This window comes from Bolinopsis microptera, chromosome 11 (assembly GCF_026151205.1).
Source record: "Bolinopsis microptera isolate Bmic1 chromosome 11, MBARI_Bmic_1.0, whole genome shotgun sequence".
NCBI classification, from domain to species: Eukaryota; Metazoa; Ctenophora; class Tentaculata; order Lobata; family Bolinopsidae; genus Bolinopsis; species Bolinopsis microptera.
Genome location: NC_087082.1, coordinates 7,829,936 through 7,855,613, shown reverse-complemented (window position 1 = coordinate 7,855,613; position 25,678 = coordinate 7,829,936). Strand labels below are relative to the sequence as shown.

Below are 25,678 nucleotides of genomic sequence, written 5' to 3'. Positions count from 1 at the left end.
AGATTTTATCGCAAGGTTTATGAACCACTTTGAACATTGTTGACGATCAGGCCCGGCGCGCGCTACTTCGAAGAAATTTAGACGAGTAACATCCGTCAATGAACATTTTAGGAGAAAAAATAGGCCGTGCGTCATCGACCGTAAGGCGCGCGCACTGACCATTGAATGGTTTTTTAGCTCGTATTTCGGCCAGCACATTATTTCGGAAACAATCAAAAAGTTATAATACTTCCCATATAATAACAATTTTGTTGAAATTTGGTCAGCTTACGCATTACGTAAACACTTATGTTCTACTGAACCTAAATTAGTTTGAGCAATTTCGATGGTCAGAATTTGAGTTATCGACGAATTTATATCTATTTTTGATTTTGTCATTTTTAGACCTCTTAATCAAGGCCAATCTCTCCCAACTAATTTGGGTTCGGTAGTTGAGTATGATTGGAAGGTTCTGACAAATTTTCGGCATGATTCATGTTCAGGAACTGAAGATATGACAGAATAATACGACAAAAATCAACGAATTTCGTCAAATTACGCGACTTTTACGCCTAATTTTGCTCCAAAAGCCGCGCACCATCAAATATGGCACCTAGGCGAAACTCACTGATCATTCCAAAAAGGTATGACAAATTTGGTACTGCGAAAATTCTCACAGTCTCTAAAAAACAATGGTACAAAAATTTTGAAAATCCGAGCAAGTTTATTTTTATTATCGTGCACCCCCTAGAATAAACGATAAACTTAAAGAAAAGCCTTTCACATTTCAATAAGAACATTTTTAAAACTTAAAACATCAAACATACGACCAATTCACTCATCTGAAATTCAAATGTTTCGCAACCTAAACCAACCGTTACACTTCACACTTGTTTATCTAATATAACAGTTTAAAAATAGATCCAAACTTACAGATTACCTACTTGAGGAAAATAACAAACTTCTTAATTTTACAAATATTTATATTCAATTCCAAATTCCTATTTAGTATTTGTGAATCAAAGACCAAAGTTCAATACCTTAAAAACATCATATACATAAAAATATAAAAGCCCAGCGGATACAATGCAATGGTTACAATTTACCATACTGAGCTAGAGGCGCCGCATGCGGTGTTTCCTTTTTGTTCAATGCTGTGAAATTCGCATTAAACGTATTATTCGAATTAAATTCGCACACGAATTTTTCTCTTAAAATGTCCGTATTTAAAATAAATGCGGGACAAGAAAATCACGTGTGCGCACCAAAATGTTCACGATAGTCAACACGTGGCAGGGAAAATTTAAAATTACTGCGGAGGCGCGAGATCATATCATACTCGAGAATGCTGCGCGTTCCCACAGCCGCGTTTTTACTGATTTTTCCGCGCATTTCTTGGCGAATTTAACAGCCCTAAAAATTTAAACTTGAAGTAGTTGAGTAAATTGGCGAATTATTCGCGTATTTTTGAGAACTCTAAATACGCCGTACTTTTTTTGACGAATTTAACAGCCTTGACATTTTGGCAAGAATTGCATCAGAAACTCCTACAGTCAGTATAAAACATTTAAAAATTGAAATTAAATGAATTCCCATTAAATCGGTATTATATTATTATTAAATTACTATCATTGCAATATGCCCCATCATATAATGATTTAGTATTGTTTAAAACGTGATCAGTTAAGGACCATGTCATAGTCATTATCCATAATACTACTACAAAACATCACAGTTACCAATGTTATTATCATCTTCAAGGGTTATCGTTCTATGTGACGAACAATCCTCTCAGCTTGTCCCGAAGAACCTGTCCCCGAAGTTTCCCAAACCGGGACAAATATGGTAGTGTTCATCAATATCCGGATCCAGCTCACCCATAATAATGCGTACCTTGGGAAACGCGTAGGCGATCGCTTGGACACCAGGTTTAGATGCTATCAGGCAAACGAAACTGATGAACTCCTCTGGAACGTCGTGATCCTGATAAAAAATAGTGAGACCGACAGTTCGACATAGTTGAAGGGTGTTGCACGCTTATTGCTTAATGCTTATTATAGGTCGGTAAAATGTTAATTAAAAGAATCGATTCAATTGATCACCTAAATATACTTTTTTCTTTGTTTCTTCGCTTGTCAGCCACAAACAGTCACATTTTCTCTCATTATCATAATATGATTAATGGGAATTAGTGACCGGGGATTTCAAATGCAACAACTAGCAATCTGTGTAACGAATCTCACCAATAATATTCTGATAGCCATCATAGCCGCAGCCCCGGTCGCTAGAGTGGCGTCCATTAGCATCACGTGCATGCTTGCAATCCTGAACATTAGTTAGTTTAGTTTAGTTAGTTTAGTTAGTTTAGTTAGTTTAGTTAGTTTAGTTAGTTTAGTTAGTTTAGTTAGTTTAGTTAGTTTAGTTAGTTTAGTTAGTTTAGTTAGTTTAGTTAGTTTAGTTAGTTTAGTTTACTAATGTACAGGGTGAGTTGAAAATAGTGTGTAGAAAGTAAATGGCTCTCATTTTTTTGACAAATGAAATTTCCACTTAATTTTTGCATATTTAGGTAATGAAAATATTTAAATATTATAATAATGCAATAAAAATACTTAATAAGTATTAATTTGCTCAACCCATTGTCCTTTATTGTTGATAGGACATGTTGATAACGTGTAAGACAATTGTCTATAGCCGACTTGACTGTATTAAGGGGGCGGGGGGGGGGGGGGGGGGTCTTCGTGGAAATGTTCTCAAAATCGACTTTTTAGTTGTTTCTGATAGAGGGGAGTAATATCTATCAGATGCTTTTGATCCCGTGGAAAAATATCGTTCCTAGCCGAAATTAATGCCGGTCAAAGGTCAGCGCGTGTGTGATAATTGTATTGCGCGGGCGATTTTTGATCGCGTGCCCTGAAAATCGAGTATATATATGTTTACAATCCTGAACATTTATTTGAAACTTTCAGGGGAGTTAACATAAGGGCGCTTGAATTCAGGCACGTAGCCAGGGGGGGGGGGGGGGGGGCAGCCCCCCTCCGGAAAAAATTGAACCCCAGAAAAAAATAAGCCCCCTAGTCCCCATGGTCACCTGGTAACTGGGCTGTGTTTATGACTGCAGTCTGTACTGTTTAAACGGCAGGCAATTGACTTTGAGCATTTCGTAAATTATTCCCAAATCCCACTATACATGTACTTATTCCATTCAATGTGGCAAGTACTGAGATCGGTAGGGACTGGTAAGACATTTTGGCATTTACTTAGTGCTTAATTTCCAGCAAAAAATTAAAGAGCAGTAGTACCACAGTCCACAGTACTAATACCAAATTTACGTAAGTACTTGATTCTTTTCAGTCCCAGTTTATTGCTGTCCTACAAATTTCTTTAATGCTAAATGTCGTCTAAAACACCCTAGCCCCCCGCCCAGGAGCTCCGCCCCTGGACCCCCAAAGCCCTGCCGCAGCTTGCTCGCTGCGCAGCTGGGTTGGACGCGTCGACTACGTGCCTGCTTGAATTTAACCTAATTATTTTTCTCATAATTAAATTATGAGAAAAATAACAATAATATTAATAATAAAACTTACCAAAACTTAAAAGAGTAATAAAATACTTTAAATAACACTGATTTACAAAGCAGTAAAACAGAACTCCATGTCAGTAATGAGTATCAGTATTAGCAGGAGTACAAACCCGTAAGGTAGTCTGAGATAGTGAAGTGCCGGTTCCCCCGTACTCTGACACGTCTGGATCAGTATCTTGCCAATAGAGATATCCTTCACAACTGAGTGCACCGCTGTTTCCATCACCTCGCCAGCTCGCACTATAGATACCGCACACAGCTTGCCAGTGAAGGCTACCCCGTTGTACTCTTCCCCTCGGAATGTGGGGACGGTCTCCGGGGTGACGGGTAGGAATGTGAGGCTGAGTTCCAGCAGCAGTCTCATCAATCTTTGTGAGTAGAAGATAAAATCATCTCGTATTGTTGTCTTGTCTCTGCAGGATAGTAATCGTAAGATTTTATGTGCTAAGGCTTATTCTGATTTCTAATTTCATAACTAAGTAACTACAGCAATAGGTTAGGGTCAATATTACCTATCAGGATCTAGATAAAATATAGAAATAAAAGATGAATTAGATAAATAATTTTACTAAATAACAATATAATAATAACCTGATGATAGTGAGGAGTACTTTAACCTCGCTAGTGCTCGGTAAAATAACTAAACTTTCTGGTAGTGGTAGTTCTGTGAGCAGGTTGTCGTTATTACAGGTAGTTTTAGACCGGGTCACATATCCGCGTCTGTAGAATAGAACACACTTGAACATATTATGTAGTTATTTGTTAACTTATTGGAACGGAATGTTGTGCCCCAATTGAACTTCCTATAAAGCACCGTTAACCCGACAGTCAGTAGCAAGCATGATGTCGGGGGCCGGTAAGTGGCTTAAAGGCAAATCCGCTCCCTCAATCAGGCCGGGTAGCAAATTGTTGTGATCGAAGTAATCCAAGCCAAGAGCCAAGGATATTTCAGGATTATATAATAGTAATACTACAGTAACTAATAACACTGCATGTAATTTACCTGTCCAGTTCACGTTTGACATGCTGTATGATGAGCTGTAGAGCTACGTCATTTTCCACCCCTTGAGGTATTACTATATCTGCTAACGACATTGTGGGAGCTATGTACGTGTCAAACGACTGAAAATAGTAATGATATTGTTTGGAAAAGTTTTTAAAGCCCAAGCCCCAATAACAGGGATTTCCTGAACCTGTTTTACTTTTATCGGTTAAATTTCTAACGTGTGCCTGTATGCACGTGTCAGTAAGAACTAACGTTAAGATAAGTGTGCCTGTATGCACGTGTCAGTAAGAACTAACGTTAAGGTAAGTGTGCCTGTATGCACGTGTCAGTAAGAACTAACGTTAAGGTAAGTGTGCCTGTATGCACGTGTCAGTAAGAACTAACGTTAAGGTAAGTGTGCCTGTATGCACGTGTCAGTAAGAACTAACGTTAAGGTAAGTGTGTCTGTATGCACGTGTCAGTAAAGTGTCTGTAATTGTGTCAGTATGTAACTGTGAATCACAGCTCAGCTCTGAACTCTCTCTGAACACGATGTCTGCATGTTTCTTTGTCGGCCCCACAAACTCGTTGTAACTCTATAATAGGCGGTAAAACGCTGGAAATTAAGATGATAACGACCATGAAAAATACTGCTTAGATAGTCTTACAAAGCTTTGTTCACGACATAAATTGGAGTCCTTACTAAGTGTAAAATAACTAAAGTAACACTGACTGGTTTAACGAAAGTGTTGTACTGATGAAGAACACTGCCGAGGTCTCTGCCCCTGTCTGATATATCCCTTTTCAGTCTTCTCGCCAGTCTGATGTCACTGTCCGTGTCCACAAACACCTTCAAATCCATCAGCTGCAGATAACAATTATATAGCGCATAATTATTAATTATTATCTGATAACTATTTAAATTCAATCTGCACGAGGTTTTTAAAATAATTCTTATTGTAACTGATTTGATCATGATTCACTAGAGCAATTACCATAATATTTGCTAAACACATTTTGATCTCCATAAGTAAAAGCAGCAAATAATCAAATAAAGGAAAGTGTTCTGGAAAATAAGACGGTTAATCGAGTAGCACGAGAAATCCCTTACCTCTACTAATCTTTTATCAGCGAAGGCTAAGATCCCTTCAAATATGACTACGTTAGCACCGTATACAGTATTCTGTAAAGTAAATGTACATTATTACACGTGGTTAGCAAATTAAAGATTTAAGAATAGAAGTACTAGAGTCACAAATGATAACTGCAGCAGGAATGTATCAAGAATTATCCCAGAACGTTGAACTCACCCAAATTTTTTTCCTCCGATGAGTAACGTAATCGTAGACTGGAACTTTCACCTGTTTACCGGACTTCAGCTTTTTTAACGTTTTGTAAATCAAATCGAAATCAAAAGCATCTGAAAGTTTTATTTGCTTTTTTCAACGTAGCAGTAACATTTAACAAGAATTTCGCCGCGGTTAAACCACGCACGATCAATTTTCCCTACGATTAGATGTACTTGTACCATCAATTCTTTTGAGTGAAAAGTGTGACTGGAAAAAAGTGCAGCATATTTACATACTATGTTATTTATAAATGAGTAGGATTCGTGCATGGTAGAAATTGACGACAATAAATGAATCCAGAAAAATGCGGAAAATAACTTTGCGAAGGAGGAATTTCACTGTAATTAATTAACACGTGGCTAGCGTCGCGCGCAGCATAACAGACGCTTCCTATACACTTAATTATAGGGGAGTGGTCTTTATTGCGAAGGAGCAGACTTTTGTCATCACCGCAGGTCCATCGGGCCACCTCATATATCCAAACCCGATTACTTATTCCCTACAATCTTTTTGCCTTCGGCAAGAGTAGGGAAAAAAATAAAAATAAAATTGGTATCCATTCAGATCAACTTTCTAAATTGACCAAATAAAAGTATCTAACATTAAATTGGGTTATATCAACATTTAACGTTTTTACCAATAAAAAACCTACCAGGATGATCAAAATTAAATTCGTTCTTGGCAATAAGCTCTTTTTCCTTGTCATTGTATTCTTTGTAAAAACAGTCCTGAGACAGGATCACCACCCACGGTACACCTAAAATAAGATAGATAATCACCAGAAATAGGAGTGTATACAATAAGAGTATGCAGGTATTGAGGTGTAGGCTGTTATCAGTTATCTAAATTAAACAGTCATCTACTTTATAATGGACGATCAATTTCTTATTATATTTTATTCTGAATTCTTTACGAAGAAGCTGTCTATTCTAGGATTAACCTGAAGCTTCCACGATTACTTTGGCGACGGAAGTTTTCCCGGAAGCGCTTCCTCCGCAGAGGCCGATGACGAAGGCGTCCGCTTCCTGGTGTCCTGTAGAATCGTACCAGGGAGGTCGCCCCGCCGTGTATATCACCTGTATCGTCTCCTGTGGGTTAAAGAGGTGTTGCAAAGCGTTGTAGTTTTAACCAAGGGTGGGTAAGGTAGGGTAATCCACTTAAATGAAATCAATTCGGACAATCAAATTAGGAAATATCAAATGACCCGTACCCTTTTCTCCTTATTTTTCTGGCATTTCTTGTCTGGGACCTTCTTGTCATCACTGTGAAGCGGCTTGGCGGAGAAGAGTACAGGAATATCCCCGCTCCGTTCTAGGGGAAAATGAACTGACTCTCGTTATTTCAAGTGAGATTGTCAACAGTGAGTCAACAGTGACTTGTGATCAGTCGTATTAAATGAAAACTCGTAGAGCATGGCTAGTAATTAAAAGATAATTTCTTGAATCTTTTCTTTTTCAGATACCGATAGCCTTAACATGTCATTGAATTAGAAATGAGGCTGTTGTTACTCAAGAAGCTCCATCCAGCAGCGTGCATGTTTAGTTGAATGGTAGTAGCTATAACAACACAATATATATATTGCTCCTTTGATATTTAGTATCTAGCGGGGTGATTATAACCAGCACAGCACGTGTTTTAAGCAAAGAGTTGATACTTTAAGTGGAATATTATAATTGACAAACAGCAGGTAAGGCTGGAAAAGGGCGGTGATAACTGCAACTGTATAAGACATGTTTATATTTTGTAACCTTGGTAACTCCTACTTACTCCTACACTGGATTTACATGTCACCAAACGAGCCATGTTGACTTAGTGTGAAAACTAAAACCCATCAACCAATGGTGCCTAATCTTTGGAGGATTCATGAACTGGGTTTACGAATTTATCTCTAATCTGGGTTTAGAGCAACTATCTCCAGCTGATGAAATGTAGATCAAGACTCTTACTCAATACCTAGAACTTGAGAAAGTTGTCTCTGACTGAGTTTTCTGACCCTGCTGCCCTCCTCTTCCTCCTCCTCCTCCTCCTCCCCCTCCCTCACTGCTCCGGGATGTGACTGGTAACGTGACCTCCGGGACGATGGCGTCACCACTGATCCCAGCGGGTCTTCTGATGACGTCATGGGCCAGTTAGGTGACGTGATGGGAAATTGCTGTTCTCCTGAGTCAAACGCAAACGGATTCGAAAAATCCATTATCTTGTGTTCCTTACTATTATAGAATGAGTACATGTGGTAGTAGTAGTAGTACAGTAGTACAGTAGTACAGCAGTACAGCAGTACAGTAGTACAGTAGTACAGTAGTACAGTAGTACAGTAGTACAGTAGTACAGCAGTACAGCAGTACAGCAGTACAGTAGTACAGCAGTACAGTAGTACAGCAGTACAGTAGTACAGCAGTACAGCAGTACAGTAGTACAGTAGTACAGTAGTACAGCTGTACAGCTGTACAGCAGTACAGTAGTACAGCAGTACAGCAGTACAGTAGTACAGCAGTACAGCAGTACAGCAGTACAGCAGTACAGTAGTACAGTAGTACAGTAGTACAGCAGTACAGTAGTACAGTAGTACAGGTGATAACTCTGATAGAGAATTGTGGCTCACAGCTAAGAAAAGAGAATAAAGTCATTGTTAACTATTCAAAGAGTTGCGTCGCCACTTATTTGTTAAAAAAGAGGACTGTTTAGATTTTAAAATAGCGATCACAACTGCGATAAAATTGTGATTATGAAGATAAAATATTCATTATATTTCACTGAATAAAACATTCGAACGACGAACTGATCGGAAAAAGCTACTGGACAACTTTACCGGAAATTTAAAATATAAAACATGCACATCACATATTATATACATTAACACACTTGCACTAGTAGATGCATGTGACCATGATGAGACTAAGATTAATTGCAATGCTTCGGCAAAATGGTAAATGGTAGTATAACAAGTACGGGAGTAAGAAGCAAACTACTGCTCTATTAGAACATACTGTGTTACTGTGTTACTGCTGCAAGCCGGAATTAGATGCATGTACATTGTACATGGTATACACATTGTACACATTGTACAGGGTATACACAATGCACACATTGCACTTTGTACTATTCCATTTATAGCATAATATTTACCTATATAGTAGTACACGTCTTCAACTGTATACAATATAACAACAGTTTTACTTCTTGACTGTACACCAGGAATGTACTTGATAATATATAACTGGAAATTTAAGCAGAGAATACACAGTGTCGCCTTATAACAACCAGTCGTTATAACAACCAGTCACAGAATGTAAAGGTTATTATCTAAATACTGATGTCCGCTGAATTATCGATAAGTGGCTGAGCTTAGAATGAAGGACACAGCTTACGGTGGAGATAAAATTCCAGAAATAAAAAGTTATCGAAACGACTTGAAATTAGCATACAATACGTCATTATATTAGCATATTTAATTTTCAAGGTTTGGTCTAATGTTACTTTGCTGAATAACTTGGCAACATACCAAACATATGCTACACCCGTAATCCGTATCATAGCAACTTGGAAACATACCAAACATAATGTGCTACACCCGTATAATAGTATTTGTGAGCCCATAGGGCCCAGAGGGTCCTCAAACAATGTTACTTTGTAGGAACGTTATGAACCTGGAAACTCTAGACAGTAATATATAATTATACAGATATACTGTTACACGAATAATATAGTATATGCTCTAATATATAGTGTAATTTGATAGCCGGTACTATCTTGCAAGTTTAGCTCCGGTTGATGGCAAAGTTGGCACTTCAGAAATAGCAATTATGTAAATATAAAATATAAATTATACGTATTAATATCGCCATCCTAAGAAGAGTATCGAGCGGTAAATGAAACTAGCGAGAACAGCTAAAAGCAGAACGTTTTCTCACCAGTGAGTGGAATATGATAATCATTTGATAAGCCGTAAATAGACAGCTTGGACCGATTCCAGCTCATATCATTTCCCTAAAAGATGAATTCGGTCAGTTTGTGTCCCATATTCAAGATGAAAATTCAATAGCTAGATTGCTGAGTACGCCAACAGGTACACGTACTGTAGTTCGGCAAACCCTAACATTTCTTCTGCTGTATCCAATTTAAGGTCAAAAATACACTATAATCTAAACTTCTAAATCTATAAACTTTTAACCGACCTCAGACTTAATTGTTAGTTAGCAGAATTGTAGACTAAGCGGAGAGATAAAGGAATATCGTGCAGTGGTAAATCGTACTCCGTTTTATAGATCTAGATTGAGTGCGCTATATGAATATTGACCAAATACCACACTTGATGTAATTAAACGACTAGTAACCGAGTACCGGTCTAGAGATTTGGCTGCTGAACTGGAAACGGTCGGATATCAATCTATTTTCCTGTTTGCTAGACCGGAACCGTTGGCAGACAGGAGAAATAAAATTATACTGAAAGGTTCTAAAATTTCTAATCGCTGGTTCACTGGTTGTTAGATGTCAGAAAATTGTTTTAAAATTATCCTAACGTTTTGAACTTTCTGATCTCGTGCACCTGCCATTGAACCCTGTGATCATATCATGATAAGGACTCGGCAATAGGCCTTGGATCACAAGCAGAAACTATTTGTCGAACTAGAGTACCTGGACTCTAGTTCGATGCGTACCGAAGTTCGACAGGGGTGATTTATGGCGACTTAAGTTGTCGAACTAGAGTGCGTGTCGAACTAGACTATGTGAACCACGCCAACTAATGTGTGTAAAAACTTGGCCTGAAATAATCATTATCAATAAATTACCTAATAAAAGCTGGATCAACGGCTCACCTGGTTTATTAAAAGACATGACAACAACAACCCACGATCTCTAACAACACACTATAACCAGTAACCTCTATATGTAGAGGAAGCCCCACAGCCGATATTACAAGGGTATAAAGAGTTCTCGGTAATACAAGTTGCAATTCGAACGTGTAATTTTCCTTGGTTTTGTAAATCAGCTTAGATAAGAAGAGGAAAGGATATTAGATTAACTTAGTACGCTGATCCTAATAAGATCAGATTGTTTTCTAGTTATGAAGGGTTACGTACGGAACAAACTTCCGGGTTGCATTGTTCCCATATTACGTCAGCAGCAGACGGGGGAGCCGGGACGGTGGGTTTGGGGTGGGGGTCGCTCGATGCTGACAGTTGCTGACATGGCCGGGGGGGGGGGGGGGGATGTGGGTAAAATTGGCCAAAATCTTGCTGACGTCATATGTGAACGCTTCCTAAGTCAATAGGTTGCAGAAAACTGCGAAGTGCCTGAAACGGATACAAGATGAGTATATCTAAAACAATATCGCATATCTTAACTTTATTATTGGTGCAATAACTTACCATTCAGAAGGATGTCAGCCATTGTTGTATAAAGGTGTAAGATAAACAGGACTGCATGTAAATGTAAATAGTGAATAGTGAATACATACCCTACAAATTTTAAGATCTACTCAACATGAATAAACAGCTGAATAAATCCGATGTTCTTCTAATAATGTTGAGTTGAATAATATTTTAGATTAAGTAAGATATAACTAACTTACAGCCTAAGAACAGGAACTTCTAATACCTGGGACTAAAACTAGAGTAGGATAGACGGAAAATCGTGAATTTTGGGAATGAACTAATAGGGTAACTTAGGTATTTAGTTAATTACTGTACGGTAAAATAAAAGAGAATTCACTAGATTTCTGAACGAGTACATATAATGGTTTTTAATTTCCTCTCAATTGAGTGAAGTGACGAATAAGTGAGCCAAGTAGACAAGATAAAGCTACCACTGAAACAAAAAATTGACACACACGAACATATTATAAAAAGATAAACTTACCATTACTGATATGTCTTTGTCTGTTATTAAAAGTGCCAATGCTCTGATCTTTTACCATGACTATGGAGAATTCCATATTAATCCTTAATTAATAAGGTAATAAATTAGGCAATTAATTACTCATCAAGATTTTACACAATTGTGTTGAAGCCAGATGGGTAACTGATGAAAATTATAAAAGTAGTTACTGTACCATTTTATTTCGCACAAAGGTTTTAAGTTAAGCAATAACTCAGTAAATACGCGCTCATCTTAAGAACTAATTGTAATCTACACATTTTTATCAGTTCCATATAAAGCTGTCGATGCTCATTTCACTGGGGTTTCCGGTGAAATTTGATGAAACAGAAAATTAGGAAACAATGTTCGTGCTCTTGAACTTTTGAAATTGACTAGAGAAAAATGAGAATCTTCAATATTCTGTACATTAAATACTGTATAATTCTGACATAATAATAAATTAACAACGCACTGTATAAGGTATATTACAAAATTATTTACAAATCTGACAGTATATCCTGAACGGACGTACTTTGTATAAAAAGTCGCTCTTAATTTAACTTATCTGATTTATTGCTACTATATTTGATTTGATGTAGTGACAACTTTATACAATATTAACACTTAGCAGTGAGCTAACTCTATACAACAGCACTAATAATAGTAGTGAGCTCTGCTTCACAGCTCGTCGTTCTTCAGCTTCTGGTTCAGTTCAACAGCTGTCTCTGGACAAACTAACACCGCCTGAGGGAACAGTTTATCAGTTACTCTGGACAAACTAACACCGCCTGAGGGAACAGTTTATCAGCTACAAACTAACACCGCCTGAGGGAACAGTTTATCAGCTACAAGCATTTCTCTGGACAAACTAACACAGCCTGAGGGAACAGTTTATCAGCTACAAGCATTTCTCTGGACAAACTAACACAGCCTGAGGGAACAGTTTATCAGCTACAAGCATTTCAGACCAGTTTATAAGAGTATAGTTATAGTATGGTTATATATAGTATAGAGCAAGTTAACCTTAGTTGGCTTAGTTAGCTGACAGCAGTGTAAGTATCTGGAGTAATACACTAGTTCACTTATCTCTACTATTTAACTTGTTACATTGTTCTTATTATCTCCTGTTAATGTTTTGGCCCTAGAATATCTGTTGGTGCCCTGCCACTAATCATAGTCTCACATTCCAAGTTATTACTTTATTATGTTATTATTTTTTTCATTCTCTACCACTAACTAGTTTTGACTATTTTTGCTTCTTTTATAGGCAAAACTTAATTTAGAAGTGAAAGTGAAATGTATCGACAATGTTTCTACGCCTGTTTCCAGCTGCTTATTCTGCTGATCCTAGTGCTAAGTCTGTGGTGGATATTTGGTTATCTGGGGGGTCTAACACCTGGGGCTACTGAGTTACTATGGTTACTAAACTGGCATCAGCTTCTCATGCTACTCGCCTTTGCTGCTTGCTTCGCAAACGGTAACAAACAAACAAACAAACAAACAAACAAACAAACAAACAAACAAACAAACAAACAAACAAACAAACAAACAAACAAACAAACAAACAAACAAACAAACAAACAAAAAAACAAACAAACAAACAAACAAACAAACAAACAAACAAACAAACAAACAAACAAACAAACAAACAAACAAACAAACAAACAAACAAACAAACAAACAAACAAACATAATAAAGTAACCATGAAACTCCCCTCAGCGGTGATAGTGTACCGGATGGTGGAAGCCCCCCTGACATTCCAAACAAAACTCCACCTTGTCTACCAGTTCCTGTGTCTGGGCCTCACAACCCTCGCTCTGACTGCGGTCATCACTTGGAAGGTAATAGATCTCCTTATTTGGGCATCACGTGGATCTTATTGGGGGGGGGGGGGGTCAACCTCATTTTACCTCATTTTACCTCATCCCAATTTTGCCTTTTTTGGCTGGCCTCGTGAGGTAAAATGAGGTAAATCTCGGCAAAAATTTTAACAGGTAAAATTCTCTAAATCGTCAATTTAGTCACGAAGGAGTATGGAAGGAGTTCTAAATGTGTGCTCCTCTAATATAAACAGTAAGAAATGGTTAACTTTAGTCGAGGTCTCAGGTCTCTACAATGTCGGGAAGTTCCTGCAGGATTTTGCGCATTGCGCTTGAAGCCCAAGATTCACAGCGCCAAAAGCGAAGGTTGTAGAGACATGAGACCTTGACTAAAGTTAACCATTTCATACCATTGCTATAAGAGTATGCCACTTTCAGAGTCCTGAACACACTCCCATATCTCTTAATCGTCAATTATATGAATTTTACCTGTTAAAATATATCATCTTTTACTGATATCATTTTAGTTTAACACTGTTAGTTTTAAAAAAGAAAATGATACTTCACACCAAACTAACACACAATATGAGAAATTAAAAGGAAGGTTTTCTTGGAGACCTGGATCGAGCATCAAAATAGTGTACATTGCTACTGTCATTGTCAAGACTCAAGAATAAGAGGGTCTAGTTGTGGGATTATGCTGGATAACAGATATGATAAGTGGTAACATCCTACAAAAGAATGTTAGCTTACTAAGGAATTTTCCTCTTACCGAATCATACAAGAAGTTAACTAAGTTCCTCCTAGTCCTAAGCATTATCTTGTTTCAGAGGGAATGAGTGATTTAAAAAGATGAGGCCGAAGAGTTAGTTGTGAAGAAGGCATTTGTACTCTGTAATTTCTAAGCTAATTTTTTTCGATATTTTTAGCTATTTACTGATCTTGTCTTGACGTATCAGCAAGAGATCACTGGACCTCGTTAGTTGTTAGTCATGTTATGCTGATCCAGTTAGTGACGAGCTATGAAGTAATCATTCGACCTCATTTAATACTGATCCTATCAATGACGAGCTATGTCTACCTTAATTGGAACTTGCTGACTGCATTGGAAAATGGAGAACAATCGAGAAATGATAATCAGTGCCAGGATATAATCAAAGTTGAATTTGGAATCCAAGGAAAACCTTCCTTTTTTATATTATCATATTGTGCGTTAGTTTGGTGTGAAGTATTAAGTTAAAAACAAAAATTAACAGTGTTAAACTAAATTGATATCAGGTAAAGATGATATATTTTAACAGGTAAAATTCATATACATGTAATTGACGATTAAGAGCTGTAGGAGTGTGTTCAGGACTCTGAAAGTGGCATACTCTTACAGCAATGGTATGAAATGGTTAACTTTAGTCAAGGTCTCATGTCTCTACGACCTTCGCTTTTGGCGCTGTGAATCTTGCGCTTCAGCGCAATGCGCAAATTCCTGCAGGAACTTCCCGACATTGTAGAGACCTGAAACCTCGACTAAAGTTAACCATTTCCTACTGTTTATATTAGAGGAGCACACATTTAGAACTCCTTCCATACTCCTTCGTGACTAAATTGACGATTTAGAGAATTTTACCTGTTAAAAATTGGCGAAAAATATGGGCGTGGCCCAAGTCAGTATTATACGAAACCGTAGACACAAAAAATTTTTTGGTTGTTCCCGACCCTATAGAGTACCTAATTAGAGGTGATATCTAATTATTTAAACGAAATGTGGTTTTGTGAACCGCCCTTTATTCTACAGCGAATCTTGAACATTGAACATGTACATAAGAACTTAGAATTGTATGAAGTATGAGTTTATATGAGTAATTTATTATAAAATTACCTTTCACTATGCAATTTCGACTAAATTCATGTAGATATCCAATCCAGTTCCATGGACAACTGTTGTTTACATTAATTGGTCTAGTTAGACACAATTTGTTTCAGAGTGACTCGATAATCGCAATATCAAATTAAGATATTATTTAAATGGTCCATGTCATGCAATGCGGAAATATCCCCATAAATTGGCAACTGCCAAAGTGACACTAAAGTTATTGCTAATTCCTTTACAAAACTTAGCAAGTGCTATTTACAATATCCTAATGGATCATGGAAATTGAAATGTTCAAGTTTCTTTTCATAAATAATAATTATAATGCGAAGTTTTATTTACCCCAAGTTTGGAGAGTAAGTAGGTTAAACTGGGAATGCCCCTTCCCAGGGACCACATCACCCCAAATAAACCATTAAATATCATGGGAGACCATGTACAGCCTCGAATTATAGTATAATGACTTCGAATAAACCTTTTTTGTCTCTAAAAAAAGGCTTAGAAAACTAGATTTATTTACCTCATTTTACCTCATTTTACCTCATCCCAATTTTGCCTTTTTTGGCTGGCCTCGTGAGGTAAAATGAGGTTGACCCCCCCCCCCCCCTTATTTTAATATCACGTATTAGGGGGTTGTGTAGGGTATGCGTTTGTTCTGTACAATTGGTTGCTGAGATTAAATCTAACAGGTTCTAGAGTCGGGAGTCCCGGAGGAGGAGACCTCCATTTCCTCAAATAGTTTCTACACATTCCACAGTTGGGTGGGAGGGTTTACTGTCCTAGCTTTAATTGCTCAGGTAATAAAATTACATTGCTTTTTACAATCTAAGACCACTAAATAGCCATTCGATTTTTGATTTCACAAACAAGTTTTTCTAACTGATTCACACAAATTCAGCTGGTTTTGAGCTTGTCGAGAGAATGGAAGGAACGATATTCTCAACTAAAAATAATTCTGATAGTATTTACTTGCGTTTGTGCAACGGTTGCTATGGTCACGGGAATAGAGGATGTGGTTTTCTATCGCTACATAGACGGGCAAGTACTGAGATATGTAGTTAGTAGACTTAAAAGCGTAAATATCCCAGATTCTGATTACTTTATACGATACTTATTAGGTTTACCGTTAAGAAAAAACAACACAGGTTGATATCTTACTCTAATTACCCACTGGAGGGTATCCTAGTGAACACACTCTGTATTCTCCTCCTTCTACTCCTCCTACTCATCACATGGGTCTGGTTCAGGGCGGATATTCCGCAACGGACAGATCAGCCTACACCGAACTTGATAACAGTGACAACACACACACAGTGAGGCCCATGAGGGGTGCACATGTTTGAGCAGTTATTGTACGGTCTAGACTTCGTTATATTTTGAAAGGCCTAATATTGTGTGCCCGCATGATAACTTATATTTAACGTGACCCTTAATTTTAACAGTATATATTTCGAAATTTAGCGCTCGGCCTATTTCAGTGCAAAATGGCATCTCTTGGTAGTTTTTTAAGTCCCGATAGATCGTCCTCATTTTCTTTAGAAATGAATCATTATTCAGTTAGTTAATTCAATTAGTCAGGAGCAGATTTCATTCGTGCGCGTCCGTCCATCGTTCCAGCCTGGATTGCGGAATCAGCCAATAATTCAACACTCTCAACAGAGCTTGGCAACTCATCTCTCTTAAAAGCTCTCCGCGCGTTACGCAACAAAACTTTTCCTCTGAGACCGCCTTATATGTCCCAGTAACCACGCTCCACAGTGGGTGTTCTAGACAAGAGAATGCCACACTTTTTCATAAGTAGCTCCTTTTACTCAGCTAACAAAAACGTGCCGAACCGATCATGTTAGCAGACGTAGAATTGTAATTCAAACATACATATCTCTGGTTGTATCAAAATAATGAGTTTTACTAAGTCAACTGTTAACGTGATGTATTGATGTGACACACTAATATAACAAGAATCTAGTAAAACTTCGTGACAAGATTGAAATTGGATGTTTCTGATGAACATTTCATCAGAAACATCACATCAATGTGACAATTAAACAATGTTCCTATCCGGGTGTTACATTAATCTCGAACTTACAAATATATATATTACACATGGCATGATTATTATACATAGAGATGATCTCACATCGACTCAGTTTAATTAGCATTTATCTATGCCTAATCTGACTCAATAACGTAGCCTGAATACAAAATATTTTACAACTTACTTTACTGAAATACTTCTGCGCTTCAGCCTCGTTTTTCTGTACTCCTTTACCAGTGTGCAAACATCGAGCATAGTAAAAACATCCCAAACCAACTCCACGTCTCACGAATTCCAACAAACAACCTGACTTTTCTGCTGCTTCTTCTAATGATTCAGTCTGTGCAACACTGAAATAAAATAAAAATAAAAATAATTCTAATTTTGATTCTGGGCTAATTTTTATGAATGTTTCAATGAATCATGTAAATTGATTGGTTATTGGGGACTATAAAACAAAATATCTAATTTCATCCGGTGTCCCCAGCAATCAATCATGATCGACCCCTCAAGACCCTTATCATACTTTTTACTGCATTTTGCTGTCCAAAAACATTTACTCCACATCAATGTACATTAAATATTTAACATATAATCCAAAAAGCCGCAACAGTTCTGTGGAATTATGCCAAAATATGTGATGGTTAATAAACCTATTAATTAATTAATCAATTAAACCAATTACCTCCAAGCGCAGTGAGCAGCTCTGGTAAACAGCCTACTCTCATAGTAATATACCACTAAATTTCCCTGTGCGAACAGTGAGCCCTGTTCACTAGCTTCACACAGATTTTTAAAGGCAAGTTCCTTGTCTGGGCTTGTTCCCACTCCGCGATAGTACATCACTCCCAGAGCACCTTGGGATATAATTGATGAGTTATTAATTATTATATTATGTGATATATATCATTTAATTATATCATAACTAATTATCTCTTAATTTTAATCTGTCAATCTGCATAGTTTTCTAGTGACACAAAGTTGAAGCTTTCCTTGACCGAAATTTCACAGTTTTGACTGAATTTTTAACCTGTGACCAATCAGTGAGGTCAGTTTGAGTGACACAAGTCACCATCGAGATACTAGAAGCTGAATATCCCGAGAAAACTTAGATGAAAGGAAAATTTTGAAAATGTCCTACCGGTAAGACATTTTCAGATTTCAGCTTTCCGTGACCTTTCTTTCTGTCGTTTCCGTGACCAAAATTTCACTTTAATAACCAAATTACGGTAAAAGTTATTTCAGGCACTAGTTATGAATAATATGGCCCACTGAATATGGGGAGTTTAAATTAATTGTGTTTCTTTACCTTACTCGGGGATATTATAACCGGGATAAAGTGGTGGGTTTTGGAAGATTCCGCCATATTTTTCCCGGTCAAAAATTTTACCAGTCATAAAAAAACCCGCCGACTCAGATTATGGGGTTCCAAGGGGGTGGTGATCATCATATTTTACCTGAAGTCTCATATGTGCTAGAGAAGACTTTTGAAGCAGTGGATGGAGGGCTTTAACTTTATTGGCGGTTGCTACCATAATTTCGTTATAAAAATCACAATTTGGTTATAGAAATCAGATTTCAGGGTGGACCGTGATTCTCACTTCTCTTGCCCATGAATCAGTGAATTGTAGAGAAGAAAACAATTTATATGTTATAGAATAAAACGAAAATAATAATAATATATAATTTATATATTATAATAATAATGTCTCTAAAGATTGATCGCTTCTCGTGTGCAGTGTGTAGACTAAAGAAAGAGGGAGTTTTTCCCGTTAAAGTAACTTGTGGCCACATCCCGCTAGAAGTGAGTAAACTGTGCCACTATTTCATGGTCCACGGTGGATTGATTACTGGAGCAGTTGAAGATGCAAAGCCAAGACGTTCCCCAATACCAAGCGGTGGGCAGGAAATTAAGCTCCGGCTGACCTTCAGAGCAGTAGCCCCATTAGCGGACAAAATGAAAGTCTTGTTAAGACAACAATACAACTTCGAATTTGACGGTCAGCAGCTCAGGGGGATATCAATAATGATAATGGCGGGGACATTAGCGATAATGAGAATGAGAATACGCTTTAATGAAGATTTGACTTATTATTGCTTAGATTTATTTTCCTTTAAATAGACGTGTCTTTTTTTCCTATTTCTGAGTAATATCAATAACTGTAAATTGAAATAACTTCTTTAACAAGTAACAAAAACAGAAATTTCAGTTGAAAATTTGTTGACCTCTGAAAAAAAACTTGAAAGGTCGGCCACCGGTAAATACATGACCGGGATAATTTGGCGGGTTTTGGGAAAGTCCGCCATATTTTTCCCGGTCATTAATTTTCCCAGTCATAAATTAACCCGCTATAATATTCCCGAGTAAGGTAGGTTTGAATAAGCTCTCAATGTAATACGGAGTGTATTTATTAGTGTCCATATAATATTATAATATATTATCATTTTACTATAATATATATTCCTCGGCCGGGTGGTGTAGTGGTAACACGATCGCCTCCCAAGCAGAAGACCCGGGTTCAAATCCGGTCGGATGCATTGATGCAAGTCGGCCAGTTACCAAGCTGTGATTTGGTACAGCTTCGGCTGGTGATACACACCCTCTGGCTCGTAGGACTAACCCCCTTACAGCTAGTATAGTGCCTCGGCACAGAGTGGCTTAGGGTTACTGAAAAGGAGATAAGCACCTCAGGCCATCCCAACGTTCGGAAGAGACCTGCCCTTGTATCTTGTGTTGTATTCCTGGACATACAACTGGTCACGTGTTCCGGTGTTCCTTTCAGGAAATGGTTTTGACTTGTATATTGAGGGGAGTTTGGCATGATACTATACATTTTCTGATTCGGTTTGTTCCACTTAATAAACTACAGGGTCGTGGCACCATTACCATTTTTGATTTTAGCCATCTAATTTTGAGTACTAGATACAAAAATGGTGAAAAAAGTTTTCGTGACTGATTGCGAAAATGAGTATCAACATTTCTCACCATTACATGACGAGGATCCTACAAACAATATATTATGTTACACTCCAATATACACTATAATACACATTACACAATATCTGATAAAGGTATAAAGGTATTCAACACACCTTTGCTTTCTAAACTCCCATTCTGGGCAGCAAAGTAATGCCAGTAAAAAGCTTTCTTGGTATCTTTAGTGTCACGGCGGGTGTAGAACATGCCTAGCTGGGACTGCGCAGCAATACTACCATCTGGGTCACCTTCCTTACCAGCTAGTAACCAGTAGTGTTCAGCTAACTCGTCATTCTGCTTCATTCCGTACCCCTGGTGTAGCAAATCTTATCAATTCAGTTGTAAGAGAGTTTGTAAAAATCACTCTTTCACTGTCAGAGATATTACCAAACTAGTAAAATAGTGAATATTTATAGAGTCATAGGCATAGTCAAGGGTTGGAGAGATTCCAGATGTACACTCAAGTTACCATGAAGGCAGATACATGAGGCAGATACATCCGTATACACTTTACAGTATACACTTACCATGAAAGCAGCCATTCCCAGGTTGTACTGAGCATGAGGGATGAGGTACTGGAAGTTAGGGTCTGTGTTACTCACAACATCCTTCAACATCTCCACTCCTTTCGTCTGATGGGAGCACTTTCGTTAGTTACAAAAGAATGGAAAAAAGTTCAATCCTAGGTGTATACAGTAAAACTCCGCGGATGTTTCCTTTCCCCCAAACTCCGCGGTAAATCGGGGTTTTACTGTAGTAGGTAAGCCACTCGATTTATAAAATCTCCTCTAGAAAATTAAAAAACCTTGGAAATTTACGAAATTGAAACTATAGAACCCAAGCAGTGATTGTTAGAACAAATGAATGTTGTGAACACACTAACTAAGTTTGGCAGGGTTCCAACTGAATACTAACTAAGTTTGGCAGGGTTCCAACTGAATACTTACTAAGTTTGGCAGGGTTCCAACTGAATACTAACTAAGTTTGGCAGGGTTCCAACTGAATACTAACTAAGTTTGGCAGGGTTCCAACTGAATACTAACTAAGTTCGGCAGGGTTCCAACTGAATACTAACTAAGTTTGGCAGGGTTCTAACCGAATACTAACTAAGTTTGGCAGGGTTCCAACCGAATACTAACTAAGTTTGGAAGGGTTCCAACCGAATACTAACTAAGTTTGGCAGGGTTCCAACCGAATACTAACTAAGTTTGGCAGGGTTCCAACCGAATACTAACTAAGTTTGGCAGGGTGCCAACCAAATACTAACTAAGTTTGGCAGGGTTCCAACCGAATACTAACTAAGTTTGGCAGGGTTCCAACCGAATACTAACTAAGTTTGGCAGGGTTCCAACCGAATACTAACTAAGTTTTGCAGGGTTCCAACCGAATACTAACTAAGTTTGGCAGGGTTCCAACTGAATACTAACTAAGTTTGGCAGGGTTCCAACCGAATACTAACTAAGTTTGGCAGGGTTCCAACTGAATACTAACTAAGTTTGGCAGAGTTCCAACCGAATACTAACTAAGTTTGGCAGGGTTCCAACCGAATACTAACTAAGTTTGGCAGGGTTCCAACTGAATACTAACTAAGTTTAACAGGGTTCCAACTGAATACTAACTAAGTTTGGCAGGGTTCCAACTCCGTCATAGTACATGTTAGAGAGCTGGAAGAGTGCCTGCATGTCTCCCATCGTACTGGACCGCTCTAACCATCTCATACCCTGACCAAAGTCCTCTATCTGTATGTAATGCATTCCCAACCTGGAAAAATAGAATTTAGATAAAAATAAGATAACGACATTTTTTCTATACCGTTCATTTTTCGTTTCTCCCGGTAAAAAGAAGTTTTTACCTTAGTTACTTAGTATACACTATACATAGAACCTGACTCTCATCATTTTTACTGAACTTTGAACTTGTCTAATGTCTTTCTGGCTTTAATGGTCGTGTCAAACACAAATAAGAAATCAAATGGAGAAGTATTTAGACGATTGTGCTTTTATATTGTAGGTGGTGCCACCCTGGTAATGTGGGCTAATACAAATTAAGACGAGATAAATAATAAATATGTAGCAATATTTAGCAATATGTAGAAATATGTAGCAATATGTAGCAATATGTAGCAATATGTAGCAATATGTAGAAATATGTAGCAATATTTAGCAATATATATAGTAATATGTAGCAATAAGTAGCAATTGTTACTGACTTGAACTGACTCTTGGTATGTCCCTGTTGGGCTAAACTCTTCGTCTTTTCGAACGTTTCCCGGTCTAATTTCGAATCCGCCTGACAACAGTGTACACAGCTCAGTTATTTAATGATTCCAGGGATAATATCCGGTAGTAGAGACTAGGTAGGACAAGTAAAACTACTGTTTAGGAGGAAACACGAGCTTTCAGTGAGCTACACTTACATCATCATTATCTAATCATGAGACTGATAAACAGCGAACCTCTCCAGGATCTCAGTTATTTAAGTCTAGAATGCTAAATTTTGTTAAATGGCAAAATATGGAAATTGTATCTTGAGACTCTGAGAGCTGTGTACCTAGACTCTGAATTCTAGATTACTAAACGTTTGTAAAACACATTCGGATACAGACAGTTATAACTTAATAATAATGGAAATAATGACAAATTTATCAGGTTCATCTTTCTACCCTCCGTCTAATAGAAAGTAGTGAGACTAGTTTATGAAGGAGCACAACAGTAATATATCAGGTAACGGAAATGGACTCTTATCTTTTTTCCAGCTGCAAACCAGGATAATTGAGTTGAAGTCAGAAACACTAGTTCACGTATTGTCCCCAAATTATGACTAAGTAACAATCCTAATCGGATCAAGAGAGCAGACAGAAGCCAATGTGTGGGCTAGGCTACGTAAACAGGTCATTTCTATGTTTAGAGCGAGTTTTAATTTCTTATCAGCAGCATTCAAACTAGTCACAGTCCCCTCAATAAACGCAGACCTTTATTGGAAGTATAGGATAATATTTTATGTATATTCCCTTTTTGGACGCTTTTTAGTGGTGTCACGTCCCACCACGTGGCATAGTATGACGTCACACCACGTGACATACCTGTGGTACAGTTTCGTCTTCAGGGACTGTTTCCGTGACCATTTGGGTTTTGATGGAGGTCAGAGTTAGAGGTACTTCAACTTCTGCCATATTTCTCTGCTAGCTAATGGGTGTAATCTTTTAAAAATTTGACATTTAACTAGTATCACAGTAAGTATAACAATAATTTAATATATATAATATCTCTATTATAATTCAGAGAATTGTTTCTGTAGAATGTATGTACGACCGCCCACGTGCAAATTATGTAAACAAATAAAAGTTGCATAGTATTAGTAACCATAGTAACGATGGTTGTTACACGCACGTTCACATGCAAAGATTGTTAGAACGGTATTTTAATCGGTTTTGTGGTAATTACGTTGTGTTTAACGTGTTTTACATTTAATTCGGCTGTATCTTCGTTTGTGACGGATATTTTTTGATGCGATAAAAAGACTACCAAAGATAGATACAAATAATATTACCTTCTTCCCTGTGACCACGGGCTTTCTAGTATTGTTAATTGTTATGAAATACTAAACATATGAAATACTAAACTAAATATAACTGCACCAGACCTCGGGAGTCTGGAAGCTGTTGCTATGACCTGAATGACCCACGAGAGGATAGCATGAGGATGAGGCTCTGCCTGCCTCTGGGGTATGGCAACCTTGGGGGAGGTTGCCGGAGTTATCTTAGTGTATAGTGGAGGAAAGTGGCACGTGTTATGAAGGGTGATGAGTCATGTGGGAACGCTTAAGAGCCAGCTGGTTGTGGAACAGAAAGACAAGTTAAGACAGCATGTTAGTGGTAATTATGGCACTTCGGTCTGATCCAGCTCTTCAGGCACAATTATATTAGGCGTTTAGTGCGGTTTGCGAAATTGACAATAGTGGTGATATGTTGATTGTCAAAAATTTCATTTATGGAGATGTTATAGTCCTGAAAATATTGCCCTCTTATTTGGGCATTGGGCAATAGCCGGGCACTGTCCGGCTAAGAAAGTGTGAGACAGTCTCCTCTTCTGTTGTTGCTGAGTGCAGTGTTAAGGTTTTAGATGATGTTGACGTGTTTGGTGCTGGGTGTAATTTTGGTGTGTCTGGGACCAGGTTAACCAGGTTTCCTGATGGAGTCTGGTGACTATTCTGGACCTGCTCCTGCTAATAATTGAAGCTTCTTTGGTAGTTATCATTTCCTTTTTTGTGAGAATTGGTTTGCCGATCGTGCAGAGTCTAATGGTCAAAAACATGGCCCCTGGGTCTCAGAAAAAGGATCCTAGAAAAGAGCACAAAGATTTAGCAACAGAATACTACTACTTCTGAAATGCTGGTTCATAGGCTCTAGGCCTACAGGCTACAAAATAAGGCGAGCAATTTGCTTTTTTGTAAAAATCGCAAGGGAATGTAACGTACTTATAGGCTGAGATATTTATTTAATAACATAGCTAGGATATTGAGAATTGTAATCCTAGAAAATATCCAGACGAGGAAAAGGTTGGACAAATTGCCATTCAGCTACGTTCGGAAGGCATCTATCTGTGCCGATAGACTCAGCTGAAACACCTGGCTGAAGAGTATAAGTATGAACCTAAAACAGTAGTCCCATCAACATGAAAATCCTGAAAGTTTTTGTTATTGGCTCCGAGCCCCGAGGAAACTTATCCTGAGCAATTAAGGCATTTTTCGGAATGACATGTTTCAACATTATATTTGATATTTTCCTCAAACCAGAAATAATAGCAAGTAATGCTAAAAATCAATTCTCTTAATCAGGCACTCTGTTATTGGGCTATACATAATATTTATTATACTGACTCCCCCTCCCTCTGTACGTACCAATATATTTGCAATATTGATCCATGAATAATGTTATCCTATCAAGAACAGGACCTCATTGTACTGTTAACCTTGCACAACCAAAATATGATGTGTAGCAATATAATAATGATATAATTAGTATAATATTATAGTTTAAACCACACAGGTACACTCAGCATGAAGACTTTTACACGAGTGTGTTTATTTAAGGGGGCAGGGGGGGGGGGTCTTCATGAAATTTCTCTCGAAATTGATTTTATAGTTGTTTCTGATAGAGGGGAGTGATATCTACCAGATGTTTTTAGTCCCATGGAAAAATTTTGTTCCTAGCCGAAATTATTGCCGGTCAAA

General features: G+C 37.8%; 3 protein-coding genes across 5 annotated transcripts in view; all 3 read right to left on the bottom strand.

Moving 5' to 3' along the window:
* The window catches only part of LOC134822524 (protein bicaudal C homolog 1-B-like), a 78,728-nt gene that overhangs the window by 46,925 nt on the left and 6,125 nt on the right, over positions 1 to 25,678 (bottom strand). The window lies entirely within an intron of this gene.
* LOC134822526 (uridine-cytidine kinase-like 1) lies at positions 758 to 10,835 on the bottom strand. 3 transcript variants are annotated; one of them, XM_063833624.1, is made up of 12 exons: positions 10,708 to 10,835; positions 7,101 to 7,201; positions 6,831 to 6,978; positions 6,543 to 6,647; positions 5,852 to 5,961; positions 5,653 to 5,724; positions 5,275 to 5,406; positions 4,560 to 4,678; positions 4,148 to 4,276; positions 3,667 to 3,969; positions 2,223 to 2,304; positions 758 to 1,962 (listed from the first exon to the last, which is right to left on the bottom strand). In XM_063833624.1, exons 1-12 carry the CDS (start codon positions 10,724 to 10,726, stop codon positions 1,771 to 1,773), a joined length of 1,512 nt encoding a protein of 503 aa, XP_063689694.1. In that variant the 5' UTR covers positions 10,727 to 10,835; the 3' UTR covers positions 758 to 1,770. The 3 variants fall into 3 exon arrangements, with proteins under 3 accessions (XP_063689694.1, XP_063689695.1, XP_063689693.1); XM_063833625.1 differs by lacking the exon at positions 10,708 to 10,835 and adding an exon at positions 7,844 to 8,224 and having other exon boundaries at positions 7,101 to 7,216; XM_063833623.1 differs by lacking the exon at positions 10,708 to 10,835 and adding an exon at positions 7,844 to 8,195.
* On the bottom strand, positions 12,115 to 21,345 carry LOC134822527 (LRP2-binding protein-like). Its single transcript, XM_063833627.1, has 6 exons — positions 21,330 to 21,345; positions 20,974 to 21,078; positions 20,563 to 20,758; positions 18,155 to 18,326; positions 17,654 to 17,819; positions 12,115 to 12,493 (listed from the first exon to the last, which is right to left on the bottom strand). Exons 2-6 carry the CDS (start codon positions 21,061 to 21,063, stop codon positions 12,428 to 12,430), a joined length of 690 nt encoding a protein of 229 aa, XP_063689697.1. The 5' UTR covers positions 21,064 to 21,078; positions 21,330 to 21,345; the 3' UTR covers positions 12,115 to 12,427.